General features: G+C 25.6%; 2 protein-coding genes across 7 annotated transcripts in view; one reads left to right on the top strand and one right to left on the bottom strand.

Moving 5' to 3' along the window:
• Positions 1-21,150, bottom strand: part of LOC100199090 (uncharacterized) — a 195,786-nt gene that overhangs the window by 152,017 nt on the left and 22,619 nt on the right. For all 6 annotated transcript variants that reach the window (XR_010640305.1, XM_065804174.1, XM_065804175.1 and 3 more), the window contains exons 3-4: positions 16,133-16,507; positions 15,391-15,705 (exon numbers count right to left, since the gene is read on the bottom strand). Coding sequence is in view for 5 of the 6 variants with exons in the window: in XM_065804174.1 (XP_065660246.1) it covers positions 15,391-15,705; positions 16,133-16,507 (690 nt within the window). In the remaining variant the exon portion in view is untranslated. The remainder of the gene's footprint in view (positions 1-15,390; positions 15,706-16,132; positions 16,508-21,150) is intronic.
• LOC136084065 (uncharacterized) lies at positions 4,143-7,691 on the top strand. The gene is made up of 5 exons (XM_065804173.1): positions 4,143-4,882; positions 5,033-5,254; positions 5,710-5,798; positions 6,003-6,116; positions 6,244-7,691. Exons 1-5 carry the CDS (start codon positions 4,340-4,342, stop codon positions 7,640-7,642), a joined length of 2,367 nt encoding a protein of 788 aa, XP_065660245.1. The 5' UTR covers positions 4,143-4,339; the 3' UTR covers positions 7,643-7,691.

The raw sequence follows: 21,150 nt of genomic DNA, 5'->3' as shown, positions 1-21,150 counted from the left end.
TTGCAAAAAAATATATCACTGAGTCAAACTATTTCAATGATTTTACATTTACAGTATTTTTTTTTTTTACATTTACAGTAGAAACTAGTAAAATTTAATATTTAAAATAAAATGGAAAAGATACAAGATCAAAACATAAAGTTTTTACCATTAGTTCTTATAGTTATGAAAGTTGAAATCCAATCATTCAAAGGCTGGAATTCAATTATTTAAAACTTGAAATTCATAACTTTAAAACTTGGAATTCAATTGCCTAAAAATTTAAACTTGAAATTCAATCATTCAAAAGATGGAAAATAAAGAAGATTATTAGGGTGATAGATGCAATTTATTGAGCAAAAAGATTCAACTTTTTGCTCAATAAATTGCATCTACCTATCAACCAAATTAGCAGAAAGCTTATCTGGTTGAATCTTTTTGTTCAATAAATTTAAATTTTTTGGTTTAAAGAAAAATTAGAGAAACTAAAATATTAGGAGGATTTTTTTTCTTGTTATCTAAGAGTATTTGTTATTTGAGACCTCTTACTTGTTTTTTGAAAGTGTTTACTTGTTTGCTGACTTTTTTACTTTTTTAATTTTTCTGACAAACTTTTTAACAACCTAATTACTTATTATAATGGATTATTATAAGTGTATTTATATTAAGTGTACTACCCTTATATTTATTAACTATTACTACTTCTATCGTAATTTAATGTCTATATTGGCATGATATTGTTGTTTATGTACTTAAATTACTTATTGTTTGTTTTTAAAGTACTGTTAATTGCTAATTTTTATTTTTATTATTGTTATATACTAATTGTTAATGTTATTAAATTGCTAATATTACTAAATTGCTAATGTTTTATATTATGTACTATACCCGCGGTATGATTATCTTTCATCTCTTTGAATTTATTATTACTTTACATTAATGTTTACAAGCTATATTTCTTTTCAAACATTTCATCTAACAAACTTCATTTTATTTTGGGTCCGTAATAAATATAACAAAATTATTTTACACTCCTAATACCTTAATATGCCATCTAAGAATATTCTATTTGGCTCTCTTTCTGACTAAACGCTTGAGCAAATATTATCACACAAGAATACTATTTTACTATATTCTCTTGACACTACATCAAGTCCACAAACAATTATAGATCTAAGTCATTTGTATGGCTCAATTAATTGTAAATACTATGACACCATAGATTTTAATAAAAAAATCAATCCTTATTCAGATCTTTATATTCATCTCAAAATTGATTTCTTACCATATCACATTGATGATCTCTGCAGTTTTATTAGCACAACCTGTGGCAATAGGTATTGCTGAGTTAAATTTATATGTAAATGATTCAAATATAACAAGCATATCTATAAATTGGTTTAACATTGAGCGTTGCCCCACTGAGACTAAAAAAGGGAGTGCTCTTCTATATCTAAACTCCAATTTAAACTACATAGTTTGCCATGATCTAAAAATCTACTACCAAATGTCTTGAATCCATTTATGCTGAAACTATAAAACCTCACTTAAAAAATATAATAATTCTCTGCATATATCAAAATCCCTCTATGAATCAAGACGATTTCACTATTAATTATTTAAATCCACTATTATATAAGTTAAATATTGAAAAAAAAGTATTTTTATTATGGGATATCAATATGGATATACTAAGATATAATGAATCAAGTCCTATATCTAGCTACCTTAACTTGCTTATTTCTTTTTCATTACACCCTGTTATAATTCTACCAACACGCATAACAGCTATATCACAGATACTTATTGATAACATTTTTATAAACTTTAATTCACCTGACCAAATCTCTGGCAACCTTACTAATTTAATATCTGACCCTATGGCATAATCTATCTGCATTCCAAGAAAAACTAACCACCCTAAAAAAAGTATATCTTACAGGCAATGCTTCAAGAACTTTAACAAAAATATATATATTGATGATGTTTCCAACATTATCTGGGATCTCTATATTAAAAAAGATGATGATGTAAATCAATCAGTAGAAACATATTAGACCAGCATGTTCCATACAAAAAACTAACTAAGCAGCAAATTAAACTTAAATCAAAACCATGGATCACCAATGGCATACTTAGATTTATTTCAATTAAAAACAAACCATATAAAAAAATGCACAAAATGTAGAGATATTAGTACTAAAAATGAACTGTTTTCTAAATAAATTTTATATTTTATAAAATTAGAATCAGCAATCTATTTAAAATTGGTAAAAAATCCTATTACACAACCTATTTTTTAGGTAAAAATCTAAACAATGCTAAGAATACTTGGAAAGGGATAAAAGAAATCATTAATATAAAACCTTCCTACTATAGTTCAACTTTCAAACTTAAATTGAAAGAAAATATCATCACAAATCAAACTACTGTATCAAATATAGTAAGCAACTTTTTTGTTACTACCCAAAACAAACTTTAAAACAAAATCATAATTTCAACATTTAAGTTTACTGATTATCTCAAGTCTCCAAATTCTAATTTGTTCTTTATTGATCGTGTCACAGAGAATGAAATCTCTAATCTTATTAAAACCACCCTTAAAACTGGAAAAAGCTTTGGTCCTAATAGCCTTCCTAGATTCCTCTTAAACTTATTCCAGACATAATTTCTAAACCTCTCAGTATTATTATAAATGATTTATTTAAAATGGTTAATTCAAAGATGCTTTCAAAGTTGCTAAAGTCATTCCAAAATTTCAAAAAGGTTCCACAATAGATATTTTTAACTACCGACCTATCTCTCTTCTAACCTAAGCAAACTCTATAAAAATCTAGTTAAGTGGCTTTGCTCAAATAAGCTTTCTCTCAACTGTAGCAAAGCTGAACTGGTCATATTAAAATTTAATAAAACAAAAATCAATAAAACTTAAACTTTATATTAAGTGGTCAGAAAATCATTCCCGTAAACTCAATCAAATCTCTTGAAATTGTAGTTGATCCCAATCTATCATTTTTATTAAATTTAAAGACTCAGACATAAAATTAAGCAGATTAATTGGAATCCTGGGTAAAATTTGCCATTATGTCAATCTGGAAACACTATATATATTGCCATTTTAGTGACCTTATTCAATTTTTGAATTGAATTATTAAAAAGTTAAAAATACTATTTTATTTTTATTTTTTTATTTACTATTTTATTTTTATTTTTTAACAAATTTCATTTAATGATTTTAGAGAAAAAGTAATAGAACTAAATTTGCCATAAAAAAAAACTTTGAGAAGCTTTATTAAGAAGGGTTACACAGTTCGCTTTTTTTTTTTGGAATATTTAAATTATCTTTTAATATCATTTATGTGATTTTAATATCATTTATTCAGAAAAGATTAAGTCGTTAAATAATGCATTTAAATGCAAATGAATTTTTTAAAAAACCACAAAAACGCAAATTTAATTGACCAGAATGTTTTTAAAAACATTCTGAATGTTTTTAACAATATAAACAATGTTTTTATTTTTATTTTTTTTAACAAAATGTTTTTATTTTTTATTTTTTTAATAAAATGTTTCTATTTTTATTTTTTTTACTGTAACTCATGCGCGGAGTGTTGCTACAATGACTATCTTATAGCCTGACTAGCAAGGGAGTGCTGCTATATCGACTGACCAATAGCCTGACTCACAACAGAGTGCTGCTACATCTACTATCTTTTAGCCTGACCCGCAAGGGAGTGCTGCTACATTGAATGAGGGTTTGGTTAAGGCAGGCAGTCTATCAATTAATAAAAAAAAAAAAATTCCAGTCTTGCATTTTAATTTTTACTTTTTGTCAACAAAATATGGAAAAAACTTTCTGACAACATATAAGAGTTCTATATATATGTATGTATATATAGAATTCTTATATATATATATATATATATATATATATATATATATATATATATATATATATATATATTTATATATATATATTTATATATATATATATATATTTATATATATATATATATATATATATACATACATATAAATATATATATATATATATATATATATATATATGTATATATATATATATGTACATATATATACATATATATATATGTATATATATATATATAAATATATATATATATATATATATATGTATATATATATTAGGGTGGAGTGATTTTGGAATCAGAACTATAGTAACCCTGGAGTAAATAGATTATCAAAAAATAATAATAAAATGTATAACATGTACTTGCTAATAATGCCTGGAAAATGGCTGGTTCACAAAAATGTACATTTATTTAGACTTAATCTATTTTCGAGGAAAACCGCCATTTTTTGATTTTTTTTCAAAGTGGGCATGCGCATTGCGCATTGTTTTGTTGTTTTTAGATTTTTAAATTATAATTTATTAATAGCAAAACAATTTATAGAAAAAATGCCTAAGAGCAAATCCAGGAAAACTCGTTTGGAAAATAGTTTAAAATACGGAGGCCTCCCATCAGAAATGCCTTCAGCTGATCTTCCAACATTTTGTCAAGTAATTCAGTTTTTTTATTTTACTGAAAGCAATAACCAAAATATTTCCAAACAGAATCTACTAGAAGAGGTTGAGAATTCTCTTAGTACTTTGTGGAATAAAGTAAACCCACGTCTACCTTTTCTTCAGAGAAATTCAATCTTAAGAAAATTAAGAAATCTTTTTGAAAGAGTAAAATCTATAAACCGAGGACGTTGTAAATCTAAAAGTAAGGAGTATCAAGATATGATTTTAGATAAACTCTTTGATATATCATCATGTACTTGTGAATTAGCGACTGTTTTATGTAATGACAGGGATGTTAAGTGTAGCATCATCAATTGCCAAGTAGAGCACATCTTGTGTCTTTGTAAAACTAGAAAGGTATTTGATTAAATTTTTTATATATTATTGTATATATTAGAATATTTGTTGTTTTAATCTGCAATTATTGTACTAAGAATTTTTTATTATACTTTGATTTCACTTCAATTAAACTGAAGTAGTTGATTATTTTTAAAAATTATATTTAAGGTCCCTTCTGAAGACAGGGCATATATTCATGACCAGAGAAACAAGATTGGTCCAAAAGGTATTTATCAGCTAGGAAAGGCTAATTTAAAATCTGGTACATTTACTCCGGAAAGGTTAGGTCAAGTAGAGCTTATAGATCATGTTAAAATGCCTTATGCTCATAACTCATTGATTTATTCTGGTCACATATCTGAAGTTTCAGCATCCGATCCAGATGTTTTGGTAACATATATATGTATATTTGTATATATATATATAAATTATGTTATAATAACCTACAAATGAGTACTCAATGTTCTTAAAGAACAGAGCAATAGCAAATTAGTAAAAACACTTATCTAATTTTTTTCTTAAATAAATTGTGTCACCATCTGTAAGTTTATCAGGAAGGTTCCTGACTATAATAATAGAATATAAGAAAAAAATTAAATGCGTTTTATCTAATTTATTTATATATATATATATATAAATATATATATATATATATATATATATATATATATATATATATATATATATATATATATATATATATATTGCAAACAGCACACTGGGGCAACGATAAAACAGCTTTGTTTCAACGATTTCAACACTTTTTAAATGTTGGCCCTACAAAATGTGCTGCTTGAGATATATGGTTGTTTTTTTTATATTTTAAATACTAAGTATTTTTACAGGTAAATGATTCTGAGGAAGAATATAATCCATTAAAAAGTTCTCAATATAATTTAATTAAACTTGATAGATTTGCAATGGAGGCTGTCAGGTATATAAAATTTTCATACATATTGAGTTTAGATGAGAATTTCTTAGATATACTATATTAAAAGTATGAAAAAAAATCATAAGTTCATTGTTCATCCCCAGTAGGAGAGGAGAGGGTGAATATAGAATGTTAAGGGATCACATTTAGATAATATACTTTGCTTTTTCAGTTTCTTTTATTTATTTCATAGTTTCTTATTTGTAGGTATGATGTCTCATCTCGTGCTGCAGCTGCACTAGCGAATGCTCTACTTCTAGATTATGGAATCATTAAACATGGAGATTTGAATCAAGTTGTAGATCGAAGCAAAATTGAGAGGTAAAAACTATTTCATTATATAAGTTAGACAAATATATCTCTTTATTTATTAGTTTATATAAATGCTTATTTACAAACCATTTAATATGGTATTTTGCTAAATATAATACTTTGAGTTGTTTTATAGAGAGAAGAAGAAAATAATGTCAAGATATGGTGATCAACATGATAATATTTTAAGTAACTTGGTGTGTTTGGGTGTTGATGGTAAAGATGATAAAAATGTTCTTCAGTTTAAGGATGTCATTGAAAATGGAGAAACTCGCTTGTCAAGAGTTACTGAAAAAGAACATCATTTAACTTTTACTAATGAAAATAGTTTTAAAAATGGTTCATATCTCTCTCATAAAAATCTTCCATCAAATGGTGCAACTGGTTTACTTCAAAGTGAAGTTGTATATAATGTTCTGAAAGAGTATGATAGTTTAAATTCAGTACAAGCTCTTCTTCTTGATAATACAAATGTCAACACAGGTTTCAAAACTGGAGTTGTTGCATGTTTAGAAAAGAAATTAGAAAGAAAAATACACCTTATCGGATGTACTTTGCATCACAATGAACTTCCATTTCGAAAAGTATTCAAAATAGTTGATGGCAGTTCAAAGTGTCCAAATAAATTTTCAGGACCTATTGGAAAGCAAGTTTCTATAGATTTCCATCTTAACCCACAAGTGAAGTTTACCAAAATTGATACTCCAGTGGAGATACTAAATATTCCCATTGAAGTAATTAATGATTTAAGTCACGATCAAAGACTATTATTTGAATATTGTCTTGGAATTTCTAAAGGATTTGTTAATCCCATATTTTTTAGAAGAAAAATTGGTCCACTAAACAACGCAAGATGGTTGACTTTAGCAATTCGAATCATGGCTTTGTATACTCGCACTGAAGCACTAAGTCTAGAGCATGTAAGGCTTGTGAATTTTATTGTACAAGTGTATGCATACATTTGGTTTCTTATCAAAAGGTCTTCTAAATTTATGGATTCTCCGAGTATATTCTTTAAAATGACAGAACAGATAAGAAAGCAAGATGAGGAAATACAGAATATTTGTTTTAAAAATCTAAAAAAAAATTCATATTGTCTATTGCCTGAGAACTTTTTATATTGTATGCTTAGAGATGAAGATTCTAACATAAGGGAACAGGCATTACTAGTCATTAAAAAACTCAGGACAAGTAAAGATAAAGAATGCCGTGTTACAAATATTGCTAATGTTGACATAAACTTTCAAGCAACTTCTTGGACAGAATTAATTGACTTTAAGAAAAGCAGTGAACCGGCATCAACAATATGGTTGAAGGATGACCAAATCGATGCACTAATTGCAACTAAAGAAGTTCCAAACTTACCTGAATTTCCTTCTCATGCGCAGAGCATAGAACGCGCTGTCAAATTAGTTACAGAGGCTAGTCACCAAGTATATGGCAGGGAAGCTCGTCATAAATATATTTTGACCAAACTAAAATCCAGGGAAATTCGACCACATTTTGAAACTAAAAACGACTTTGTGTTTTTTTAATAAATAATTTTGTTATGCATTTGATGTTAATAAAACATCTTTATATGAATGTACTTGCTTTTACTTTTTTGATTGCGAGGAATATAAAAGTGTATTTAGGATTTAGGACCAATGCAGTAGTAGGGTAGTGGTAAAGTGTTCGACTCACATTTGCAAGATATTTATTTTAGAAATATTTTGTATATGCTCGTCCCTTTGGCAATTGAAATCTTATATTCATGAATTTAAGTGTTTATAATGTATATAAAGTGTTTATAATGTAAAGAACAATTAAAAAAACAACTTAAAAACGTGTTTGGATTTTGGTGATGGTATCCATGACTATTTTTATTACCACTAATTGTACTTTAAAAAACTAAAAATAACTTACATAAGTAAACTTTGTATATACAGTTAAGTATTTTTAAGTTTGCTGTTTAAAAGTTGATTGCATTTTATATTAATAGATGTGCGTTAAAATGAGGTATAAAAACTTGCTAAAAATAAATTAAATGTTTTAATGAGTATATTGCTTATATACCATTATATTAAATAAAATTTTTATAATTTATTATTAATTTATTTGACCATTTCATTATGAATAAATTTATTTGAAAAAATAAACTTTTAAATGGTTTTGCTATTTTTATTAATTGTGATTAAAAATGATTTCATAAATTGAAAAAAAACGTGAAAATTAAGAAAAATTGCGTTTTTTCGCATTTTTTCAAAGTCGATTAAGCTTGCCATTTTTTATTTTGGATAGCTAAAATTTTTCATGAGCTCATATTTTACCTCGTTGAACTTACTCCCGGGTTACTAAAGTTGAATTTCCAAAAAAGTATGAAAATCACTCCACCCTAATATATATACATATATATATATATATATACATATATATATATATATATGTATATATATATATATATATATATATATATATATATATATATATATATATATACATATCTATATACTTATATATATATATATATATATATATATATATATATACATATATATATATATATATATATATGTATATATATATATACATATATATAAATATATACATATATATATATATATATATATGTATATGTATATATATATATATATATGTATATATATACATATATATATATATATATATATGTATATGTATATGTATATATATATATATATATATATATATACATATATATATATATATATATATATATATATGTATATATATATATATATATATATATATATATATATATATATAGATATCTATATATATATACATATATATATATATATATATATATATATATGTATATATATATATATATATATATATATATATATATATATATATATATATATATATATATATATATATATATATATATAGATATCTATATATATATACATATATATATATATATATATATATATATATATATATATATATATATATATATATATATATATATATATATATATATATATATATATAGATATATAGATATATATATATATATATATATATATATGTATATATAATATATAGATATATACAGCTTGTGAAATTAACTTTGGCACTTGGCATATGCTGTGTAATATTTTAATAAGTTGCCTTGGCAAAAAAGTGCAGAGGAAAAAATAAAAATATGAAAGTATTTTGTCAATACCATTAACTTTTTTAAAACTAAAACTTGAACTTTTTCAAAACTAAAAGCATTTTCTATTATTTTATAATTTAGTAGCTGTGATACATTGGTTACAGTAAGCATTAGGCAAAGATTTTGAATTTCATTTCTGGCTAATCTAACCAAGTCGGAATTATTTATAGTTCTTAAAACACATTAAACACATGAACTTAAAAAGTCAATTGCATTTGATAAATGATGTTAAACTAATTTTTTACATTTTTACATTCGTTTTCACTTTTGTTGCAATTAACTAATGTTATCTAAAATAGGGAACAAATTATGATTTTTTTATTAAGTGAAATGTTTTTGTTAATTGGAAGAAATATTTGATTATTTACTTTTTATTATATAAGGGGTTCAAGTCAACTTATGTAAGTTGGGATGTTAACAAATTGCAATTTATTAATATCAAGTATTATCAAAATTGTAATTTATCAATAAAAAGTTGTAATTAACAGTTTACTTTTTTTTGTACAACATAATTACGACAAACATTAGAAAGATTAAAACAGCTCAGGGCAATTCCATGTAAAAACATCCAATTTTTAAAAAAAATACAATTATAAGTCTCAGATTTAGCCAATTTTTCCACCAGATTTTAATTAGTTACAAACATCCCCAAAATTTCATTATCTAATTCCAAACGGTTTCAAAGATACAAATATTTAAACTTTGCCATAAACCAACAAAAATCTGCCATTTTGAAAAATGGTTTTGGTCTTTTTTTTTGTTCTGTGTGTAATGGAAAACTGAAAATATGTACTCTTACATATTTTGAGACAAGGAATCCAATGAAACTTCCTAAAATATTTAAATATTAACATAACACCAGTAATTTTGAGCATTATAGCGAGTTTAATTACAAAAATTTTTTAATGTAGTCCTAAATAGTTTAGTTAAAGATGTTACAAAGAATTAAAGAGTGGTCTTTTTGTCAACAGAAAAAAAAACAAGGAAAAACTAAAAATCAAAGGAAAAAGAAATCTTAAGTGTTAATACACTGAAGTAGCGGTTTATTAATTTTCGGAATATTTTTCCACTCACCCTGAGCTTATTAAGACCCCCTCCCCCATTTATTAAATTTTACTCGTTATGAACAAGAAAACTGTATCTCATAACTAAAAAAAAAATTTCAGTTATTATTTTCTAATTTTTGAGAACAGTTTCTGTATTAAAAGTGAGAAACTCACTTATAGAATTGAAATAAAAATTTCCACTCACCTCATTAAGACTCCCTTCTCCCCCTACCTTTTTTTCTCCCTCACTTTCTATCCCATCTCCCCCATTTATCACATCTGTATATACCTTTTATTCACAATTCACCTGTTTAACTACCTAAGAGTAACTTGGCAGTAACAAAAATCATCATCTGACTTTTTTATTTATTTTTCTAAATACTTTATTAAACTTTTATTACTATATTATTTTGACAAAATTTATTACAAAATTAATTTTCATGAATAATAAACAGTTGTTTTTTTATTGAGCAGTGGTTAACAATTGATTGAGACAATTATTGGTAAAAAAATAATAATATTTTATAAAGTTGTCATCACTTTCTGCATTTCATTATTTTATCACTTTCTGCATTATACATGCTGCAACATGTTTATATGATGGAGCATTTATTATTTTACTTAATTTAGCATTTGATAGTTTATAAAATTTAGCCCACAAGGTAATTCATAATCAGAATGATCACAGGGTGGCCAGACAATTTTTGATTTCTTTTTCACAGACTTTTTCCTGACTAAAATGAAATTTCTCTGTTTGACTGATGTAAATTCAATAAATGGAAAAAACAAAAAGGCAACAAATAAAACTCCTAACTTTAACCAAATAAAAGTGGTGTTCTCAAAAATTGTTTGCTTTAAATTAATAAACATTTTTAAACAAAAAAAATTAGATAAATAAATAATATGATTTTTAGTCCCCAATAAGCAAAAATTTGTAAAATATTACTACATCTGTTCAACAACATCTGTGGAGTAGTCCAAGATCATCTGTACACTTTTTTCCAAGATCATCTTTATTTTTCTTTTACTCTAATACTATCTGTCCAATATCATCTGAAAATTCAACAACCCCTAACAATATCTTTAGAATGATGTAACTACATCTTGTAATTTTTTTTGAAGTCCAATAACATCTGGAAGAATCCAGATGTAGTTACATCTGAAAAAAATCCTATGTGTAACTACATCTGGTTAAAATAATGCATTATTAGTTAATTCATATTAAAAATGTCCTTATCTTAAAATCTACAGATGTAGTTGCACAGATGTTATTATACTTTGATAACTTAAAAGATGTAACTACATCTGTAATATTCATTTAATTTTTGCACAGACGTTATTAATCACCAATGAAATTTTAGATGTTGTTGGACAGATGTTATTAGACATTGAAAAACTGATGTTGATACCCTGACCCCAAAAATATATATACTTTTTTACTATATCCATCAAAATCCCTGAATTTTCCTAACTTTTGCAAAATTTAATATATTCTCTAATTTTTACCGGACTTTTTAAAATAGTTTAGAATTTCTCTGACTTTTTCAGAGTATGAAGCAGATATAAACAATCTACCACTGTTTGTTTTTTTACCTAAACAATAGGCAAGGAACTTCCAGTTAGACAACATACTGTAATAGTGGCAAGTGTTATTGCTAATTTATGAGGTGATGTTTCTAATTTCTTGCTATCTTTTTCAATTGTATTTAGAGTTGTGGAGGAAGTTGTAACTACAGGAGGAGAAATGATTATAAAACATATTGGTCACTTGTCCTCAAAATTTAGTATAATAAACTTGTTAAACTCTTTCAATCAATAGACAAGTCAAGTTTTTGTCCAGATGAAATAAATGAAAGGAGATAAGAAAGGAAGGGAGGAGGGGGGAAGGGGATGATGACAAACAGGAGGGTTGGAATTTTTATTTTATTTATATAACTGAGTTTATATAATAATTTATACTATTTTATATTATAATTTGACCATGTTTTTTTTTTCTGTTTAAAAAAAGATCACTCTTCAATTCTTTGTAACAACTCTAAGTAAACTATTCAGGACTACATTAAAAAAAACCAAGCATTAAATTCTTTGAGTGGTGTAAAAATCAGCAAACTTTGAGACTAAGAGTTGCATGTCCTGGATGTTTTCACATAGAATCGCCGCTAAATAAAACAAAATATATTTCAAAGTAAACCTATTTAAAACAAATTTTAATCACATCATGTTTGTAAAACAAAACAAAACTTTTTACAAAGAATTAATCTAAAACTTAATGTCTATTTTATATATATTGCTAAAATGTAGATAAATTGAAATGAAAAAACAGTTTAAAGTTTTAACAACTAGAATTTTGTTTTTTGGTAATCTTTCAGTTAAACAGCCTAAAATGATTCTTTTTTTGCTTATTGCACTCTTGTAAGTGGAGGCTTTTTAAACATAAAGGATTATTTATTGGCTTTGATGCATACATCAATTATCTTATAGCCTGCTGCTGCAAAAGAGCACTGTTTTTGACTGAGGGTATTGCATGCGGCAGCATTCTTTCTTCTTTCATTATACAAATAATGAAATTAAAGATTGCTGCCCTATGCCAAACACTCAGTCAATATAGCCACACTCCCTTGCGGCTGCAGGCTATAAGATAATTGATGTATGTCTAAATCAAATAAATACTCTTTTATGTTTAAAAAGTTCCCACAGAAGAGATGGTACGGCGCAATAGGCGAAAATTCCCCTAATAAAATGGACTAAAATACTCTGAGACAAAATCTATTATTTAAAATATTTTACCAATTTGATGAGTTTGAAAAAAACTTGATGTAGATGGAACACTTAAGTGATAAAACCTGATGAAATCATTACTCAAACCAAATATAATATTGTGTAATAAAAACCATTTTTCATTCAATTTAATTTAAGAAATTATAGGAAAATAGTTTATAAAAAAACCAAAACTTTACATCAATTTAAAAATATTTGGCAAGCAATGCTAAATTAAATGGTACTTTTGGAGTAAGCTCGCATACTGCATATATTAGGGTGTCCCAAAAAACAACATTTTTGAAAAATATATTTTGCCACCCCTTTACTGCGTTCTATTTGATAAAAAAACACTGTTTTTGAAAAATATTAGAATAAAAAAATATTTTCATGGGTCTCTCAAGACCCTCCAACATTTATGAAGTTTGTTATATTATCAAAAAAAAATTTTCATAAGTTTATCAGGTTAGGTCTCAAATGAAGTGAAATCATCAAATTTTCAATAATGATAATTATATTATAAAAAGCTTATTGAAACAAAAAATAATATGAAAAAAAAAAGTAAAAATGCATTTTTTTCTATTTTAGTTAATAAACTTTAGTTTTTATGCTGTTAAATCTAAAATATTTAGTTTTATAGACAGAGAGTAGACAAAGCAAAGGTTTTCCCATTCAAGACTATTATAACTTTTATGGTGTTAGGAAACTAATAATCTTGTCACAAGTTTTTTTCACTTATGAGTTGCTGTGTTTAAAAAGAGTTGTTTTCACTACTAATGTATATGAAACTTTCAATAATAATAAACTTAAAATTGTTTTTCTCAGATAGGTAGATATCTAAGATTTTCTTGGAGTAAAGCTTTTATGTATATATTTCAAAACCGGCATATAATTACAATAAATGCATTCAAAAAATTATAAATTTATCTCCCTATTTGTGATCAATATTCTTGAAATTTGCTCTTAAACTTAGAGATTATTTCAACTTATATAAACAAAGCTTACATAACTTATATAACTTATATAAATTCTTTATAATAAGCATATCAGAAAAAAATTAAATGCAAATTAGTTTAATTTTATAATAAGTTTAAGATCATTTTTCAAAACTCACTTAACTCTGCCATTAATATAGTTTTAAGTAAAAACTGTTAAAAATGGAACTAGTCTAATTAATATAAACAATTACAATTTATCATACAATAAATTGTTATCACTAACACCTCTCAGGCAAATTAGGAACATTTGGGATGGTTAGATCAAGTACCTTTATCCATCAGAAATCTTTGTGCTCATTTAAAAAAAATCAAAACTCTCAGCAATAACTTAAAAAAAGCGGTGTAAACCTCCCTCTGTTAGACTTTCCTGATAAAATAAATAAACTAGATATATAAATTTTGTATTTGCACATAACTCTTTGAACAAAAAACAAACTTTGTGATTGTTTAATAAACATTTTTAGTAAAAACAGTTTCTTTTTTGAAAGCAAGCAACTAGTCAAACAAACTTAGCACCTATAAGCTATTAACGTATGGAAAAGAATTCAGATAGAAAAAATGTATATAAGTAAAAAAACAATAATAAAAAAAGCTATAAAGATCTCCTATAAACATTGTTACTTTTTTTTTAAAAGCACACAATGTCTTCTAAATTACATTTAAAGTTTATGCTTTTGTCAATCACATTATATCAATAATCAAGCTGAATATTATGACATGACCCTGCAAAAACTTCTGACAACACCAATTATCTGCGTCTTTCAAATATATGCTGCATAACTTAAATTTATATTGCATAACTTAAATTTATAGTACATAAGTTAAATTTAGACAGCATAAATTAAATTTACATATATATATTTTTTAAAATTTTTTATAGCAATAAAATAAACTTACCTTTCAATAAATTAAAAAGATAACCTTCTAGGTTTTTTATTATGGTGTGAGCAAGCATTAGAATTAGTTGATGCAGATTTCATAAGATGCTCACAATAAAATTATGATAGTTGCTTGCAAAAAAAAAAAATTATTTCCATACATATGTGAGGTTTTTAAGATTTGTAAGTTTTAAATCAAATGTACTGTCAAATTTTTGAAACATTAACATATTTATTATGATAGTAAAAAGTTTTAAAATTTAGCAAATTTCAAGGCATTCTATTATTCTCCTAATGGAATAACAATTGTTTTAAATACTAATATTAACACCATAGTCTAATTATATTAATAATTTAAAGAAATAATAAATCTATAACAAAGCAATAAACTACAAAATTATGTTTAAATTTTATAATTACCAGCAGAAAAGTTTAAGTTTTGAGTTGTTGGGAGTGATAAAGTTACGCTGATGTTTGTTCCTTGAGTAATAATTAAATAACAGAAATCAATTGTTGAAACTGTTATTGGAATTATATGGATGCCACCAACATTTTCATTGATTTGAATCCAACTAGTTATGGTGTATGGCTTTGTAAAGTTATTACCAATTATTTCAGACCATTTATGCAAACCAGGTAAATAAAAAAGTGCATTCACTGTCATGCCATTAACAGTTTGAATATCTGATAGTAAGTCATTTGGTAATGGTCTCATATATGCACTTGATGGTTCAGCTAGATTTTTTTTTAAATAACAATAAAAATCTTAAATAAACAGCTAAATAACCACTAATTAATATAGAATAAATAAAACATTAGTTTTCATTTTGTAAAGATTTTGTCTTCGATAGTATCAAGTCATTTAAATTGTTTATGACATAAAAGAGAGAAAGAAAAAAAAAACTGCAACTTAATATTACTAATATTTCTATTTTTAAAACTTTTTTTTAAACATCCATGCAAAAGTTATACTCTGGTGTAATTTCTAGAGAAAAATTATTTTGTTTTTTAATTATTTTTTTGTTGTTAATTTTTTTTGTAAACACAAATTTATTTTTCTTTAACCTTATTCATATTAATTCAAAGGTTTCCCAATCATATGTTATTTTTACAATATTTCCACATTCATCAAAGTTCAAAATGTTTAATTTATAATAATTACCTGTTAATATGTTTGTTTGTATTTGGACTTTATCATCAACAAGTGCAATAGCAGGATTATATGTAATATTCCACTCAACAATACCTGATGAGAGCAATAAAACTTCATAACTACTTAGAAAGCAATTGGAATCATTGCTGTTATTGAAGCATGTACTTCTAACACAAGGACTTTCAAATTTTGATGTTTCTAATAATGGAAGCGAAGCATTTCTGCAGAAGCATAGCTCTCCTTCAAGAAAAAAGCTATAACTGAACACTCCTGGTGGTGTAAAGGAGTTGCAAACATAAACACATGCCAAAATATCTTTGACAAAGTAACCAGTTGCTGTTAACTGAAAATCTGTAGAGCTATCATTTATGCAGCCAGAAGACACTGTAAAAAATAAATTATAACTTTAACAACAAATTTCATTTTTTAATTTTAATCATCATGATCAAAAACTCAATTTTAACATAGTAGCGTATACAAATAACAAAACAAGACATTAATTGATAAGTATTTTTCAAACTTTTTAAACCTAAAAGATGTGTTGACAAATAGCATGAAACGATGTATAATTTTGTAACGTTGTAATGTTACACATAAAACCAAGTGATACAAAATTACTGTGTTAGAATGATATATCAAGTAACACATTAAATGTTCTACATTTAACATTGTTATGCTATACCAAGTTGAATGTTATACTTAAATTGTGTATAATGTTATAATGTAAGTAAAGTATAATGTTAATAACTTAAATCTTTCAGGTTTTTCTTCAATAATTCTATCCTATATTGTTTTGTAATTTTAATGCTCACCTGAAAAATCAATAAATTTTATTCTTTTTAAGCACTTTTAACATAGTAACATAGTCATATATTAGTCCTAACATAAGTTTTGTTAAACCCCTTATAAGCTGCAATTAAAAAAAAATTTATAGGACTGCTTGAAACATATAGTATAAAACTAAATTTAAAATTTAGATAATTTTTAAAAAAATTTTTTATTAAAGTTGTATTTTTACAAATGGGAGAATTAGCCTCCTATTTAAGCAAGTGTAAAAAGATTTTATCGCATTATTGTATTTCTTTCTTTATGTTTTCTTTATTTTACAAACTTACATAGTATATATAACAAACATAGTCACTACTTTAATGAACTTATTCATTCACTTAAAAAAACAAGTAAACTGTTTTCTAACAGCTGTTTTAATATATTTCAATAGATAATTATATGCTTCAATAGATAGATAATTATATGCTTACATAAGTTTTATACTAACATAACAAATAAAGGAAAACTTTATTTCTTATCTTAGTATAAAACTTATGTCGAAATTTACAAGATTTTTTAAAGGTCGACGATTTTAACACAGTTTTTATATATATCAGTGACTGATATATACTTTTTCTACTTTTTTTTTTTTAGTTTTGAGATGTTGTTTTTGTGTTGATAACAACTAAAAAAAAACATCAGGGAGGAAGGAGGGGGGTAAGTATGGGGTTGGGGGGAAATTTTTCAAAATTATTAAACGGCTCTACCGTGTATTACACACCTTAAAGTACTCGGTTATTTTTTTTTTTTAATTTCGCTTAGATTAAAATGTCACAGTACAATTATATGCCGTATATGGTGATACAATTAAAAAAATTCCAATACCAGCATAATTAAAATAAGAAAAATACACACATATATAAATATAAGCATATATACACTTACAAATGTATAGATGCGCACATATATAAATTGCTAATAATTAAACATAAGCTAGGATCTGAAAGAAGATTACAAGATCTTGTCGTCAGAACCTTATAAAATACAAGCAAACAAAATAAAGACAAGTATAACATATAATAAAATAAAGTAAAAATTAAAATAAAAAAGTAATAAAATCTAAGTTAAATAACGATTTTCAAAGTATTAGAAATATCTGAGTATATTATCAAGCGAAAAAATACATTTTTTTAGATTGGGCTTGAAAAGATAAAAGGAATTTGGTGGATCGAAATTCCGCAGAACAATATTATTCCATAGGTGGGGTCCACGAGAAGCAATGCAAAATTGATTAAATTTTGTGTGACAAAACGGCTCATTTAAAAAAATGTATGTTTCTCATATCGTATTTGTTGTTAGGTTTGAGTTTGAAAATGTTGTTAAAAGCGGTAGGGGATAAATTATTTCTCCATAGATATACAAAACATAAAAGTTTAAAAACATTGAGTTCAAATAAATTTAATAATCTCATTTCAATAAAAATAGGTTTTCTATGTGTAAAATGATCAGGATAGTTAATTATGTGGATCGCATGTTTTTGACGAAGATAAAGAAGTTTTAACTTACTTTTTACAGTACTCCCCCAAGCAGTGTTAGCATAATTTTTATTAAGGTAATTACGAGCTTTATATAGAATCCCAATGTTTTTTGAAATTTTAGTAGATACATAATTAATGTGTTGATTCCAGGAGATGTTTTCACGAGATAAATGCCTAAGAATTTTGTAACGGAATTATTTTTTATTTCAATTTCGTCTATATAAAATTGCGGCAAGTTTGTTGGTAAAAATCGCTAATTTGTATATAAATGGAATAGAGTCCATTTGATTTTATTAATACTTAAATTTAGCTTGTTACATTTAAACCAATTTGATATATGTTTTAATTCTTTATTCGTATTGGCAAAGAGTTCTTATATATTACTGCTTGAGAGGAATAGATTGGTATCATCTGCGTACATGATACTTATAAGGTTAGAAGCTTTATTCAAATCATTTATATATATCAAGAAAAGTAGGGGTCCGAGGATTGAATCTTGGGGAACACCACATACAATATCAAAATAATTATTTTGATAACCATCGTTACTAATTACAAATTGTTTTCTTTTTGTTAAGTAGCTTCTAAACCATTTTAAACCTTTAATTCCATAATATTCAAGCTTTTATAGTAAAATATAATGATCTACTGTGTCGAAAGCTTTTGATAGGTCAATGAAGATACCTAACAAGTACTGCGATTTTTCAAAAGATTTTGAGATTTCATGTACAAACTGGATTATTGCATGCTCTGTTGAGTTATTTTTTTTAAAGCCGAATTGTTTGTTTTATACTAAGTCATTTTTGTTGAAACGTTTGTATATTCTATTACACATTATTCTTTCTAAAATTTTCGAAAATACCGAAAGAACAGAGATGGGACGATAGTTGCTAATATTTGATCTGTCACCCTCTTTAAAGATAGTAACAACTTTAGCAACTTTAATTGTTCTGGGAATATTCCTTGGTTAATAGAAGCTTTAAAAACTTTAAAAAGAACATGTTTTAATATACCGAAACAGTCTATAATTACATTTCCGTTAATTTCATCTGCTCCTGTTTCTTTATTTCTTTTCAAAGAATTCAAAGCTGCATCAAATTCCTCAAAAGATAATTCTGAGGTTAACTCATCAGAAAAATGCAATTATCTATAGGTACGAAGAAATCATTAAAGGAAGCCGTCGTATTTCGAATCTTATTTGATAGGGAAGGACCTATCCCAATAAATTTATTAAATTCATGGGATATGGCTCTTGGGTCATATAAACTTATGTTATCAACTTTATCGTCATCTGCGGTAGAAAACTTAGGCATAATTTTAGTTTTCCAAAAATTTCTATCATAATTTGCCGTATGCGTTTTTAGTCGTTTTTACATTTGTTAATTAGTTCTGAGTAGTAATTTCTTTTTAGGCTTTTACGCATTTTTTCAAATAGATATTTGTAGTTTTTATATATTTTTTTGCTAACAGGTGTTTTTGTTTTTAGATATTTAATATTTAACTTTTGTTTAATTTTTGACGATTTTTTTAATCCCTTCGTAATCCAGGGACTGTTTGAGCTTTTGTTTATTTTTATTATTTTTTCTATAATTGGAAAATTAGCGTCGTAAACAGAAAACAATGTTTTATAAAATGTTTTGTAGATGTTATTTGTATTGTCATTAAAATCAATATTATTCCAATGGAACAAAGATAGCTGATTTTTAAATAGTTCAAGATTTTTTTGTTTAAAAATACGTTTTTTTACAATTGGGGTGTTAATACTTTTTTCTAAATTTTAGTTTAAAATCAGGAATAAAGAAAAATGATCGGATGTATCGGTTTTTATAATACTTTTTTGAATATCTTTATTAAAAATGCCTGTTGTAATGGTATTATCAATTAGGGTAGCCGAGTTTATTGTTACCCTTGTAGGGCGATTAATTAAGGGTATAGATCCTGTTTCAAAATTTGTGTCATAAAAATTTTTAACTTTATGGTCATCAGTGGCGTATCCAGCATTTTTAAATCTTTGAGATAGCTAACTTCCAGACATGGAGCTAACTCCAAACATTTTTATGTTTATACTTATATCAAATAATAAGGGTTTGCAAAAAATTGCGGTGATTGGAGGCTGGAAACAAAAAAAACCCAAAATTTTTGCAACACCTGCCCCAAACGTGAGAGCAACAAGTTGATAAAATATTTATTGTATTATTCTTAACTAGACTTATATTCATCGATAATTTTTAAGTTTCATAGTATTATCTCTAAGCGTTCAAAAATTATGACCAAATAAAGTTCTAACCCTCCTCAATTTGAGGGGGTTGTAACTTTTATGTGGTCATAATTTTTGTACGCTGGGAGATGATACTATGAAACTTAAAAATTATCGATGAATATAAGTCTAGTTGAGAATAATACAAAAAATATTTCATCAACTTGTTGCTCTCACGTTTGGGGCAGGTGTTGCAAAAATTTTGGGGCTTTTTTGTTCCCAGCCTCCAATCGCCGCAATTTTTTGCAAACCCTCATTATTTGACATAAGTATAAACATGTAAATGTTTGGTATTAGCTCCATATGGAGCTATGACATATGTCTAGAAGTTAGCTATCTCAAAGATCAAAAAATGCTGGATCCGCCACTGGTCATTGTTATAAAGAAAACAATTTATATTAAAGTCCCCAATAACAAAACTTTTCACGATTTGTTGTAAAAACATGCTTAGGTTTTCGCTCGCG

Source organism: Hydra vulgaris, chromosome 08 (genome assembly GCF_038396675.1).
Source record: "Hydra vulgaris chromosome 08, alternate assembly HydraT2T_AEP".
Classification (NCBI taxonomy): Eukaryota; Metazoa; Cnidaria; class Hydrozoa; order Anthoathecata; family Hydridae; genus Hydra; species Hydra vulgaris.
The sequence above is the reverse complement of the archived record's forward strand: the minus strand, read 5'-3'. Positions and strand labels throughout refer to the sequence as shown.

What these genes read in the sequence shown, in the direction of transcription:
- LOC136084065 (XM_065804173.1), top strand. Translation starts at nt 4,340, where the DNA reads ATGCGCATTGCGCATTGTTTTGTTGTTTTTAGATTTTTAAATTATAAT. An exon ending in TTTGCAATGGAGGCTGTCAG is followed by an intron (nt 5,799 to 6,002) that starts GTATATAAAATT and finishes TCTTATTTGTAG; the next exon opens with GTATGATGTCTCATCTCGTG. An exon ending in GATCGAAGCAAAATTGAGAG is followed by an intron (nt 6,117 to 6,243) that starts GTAAAAACTATT and finishes GTTGTTTTATAG; the next exon opens with AGAGAAGAAGAAAATAATGT.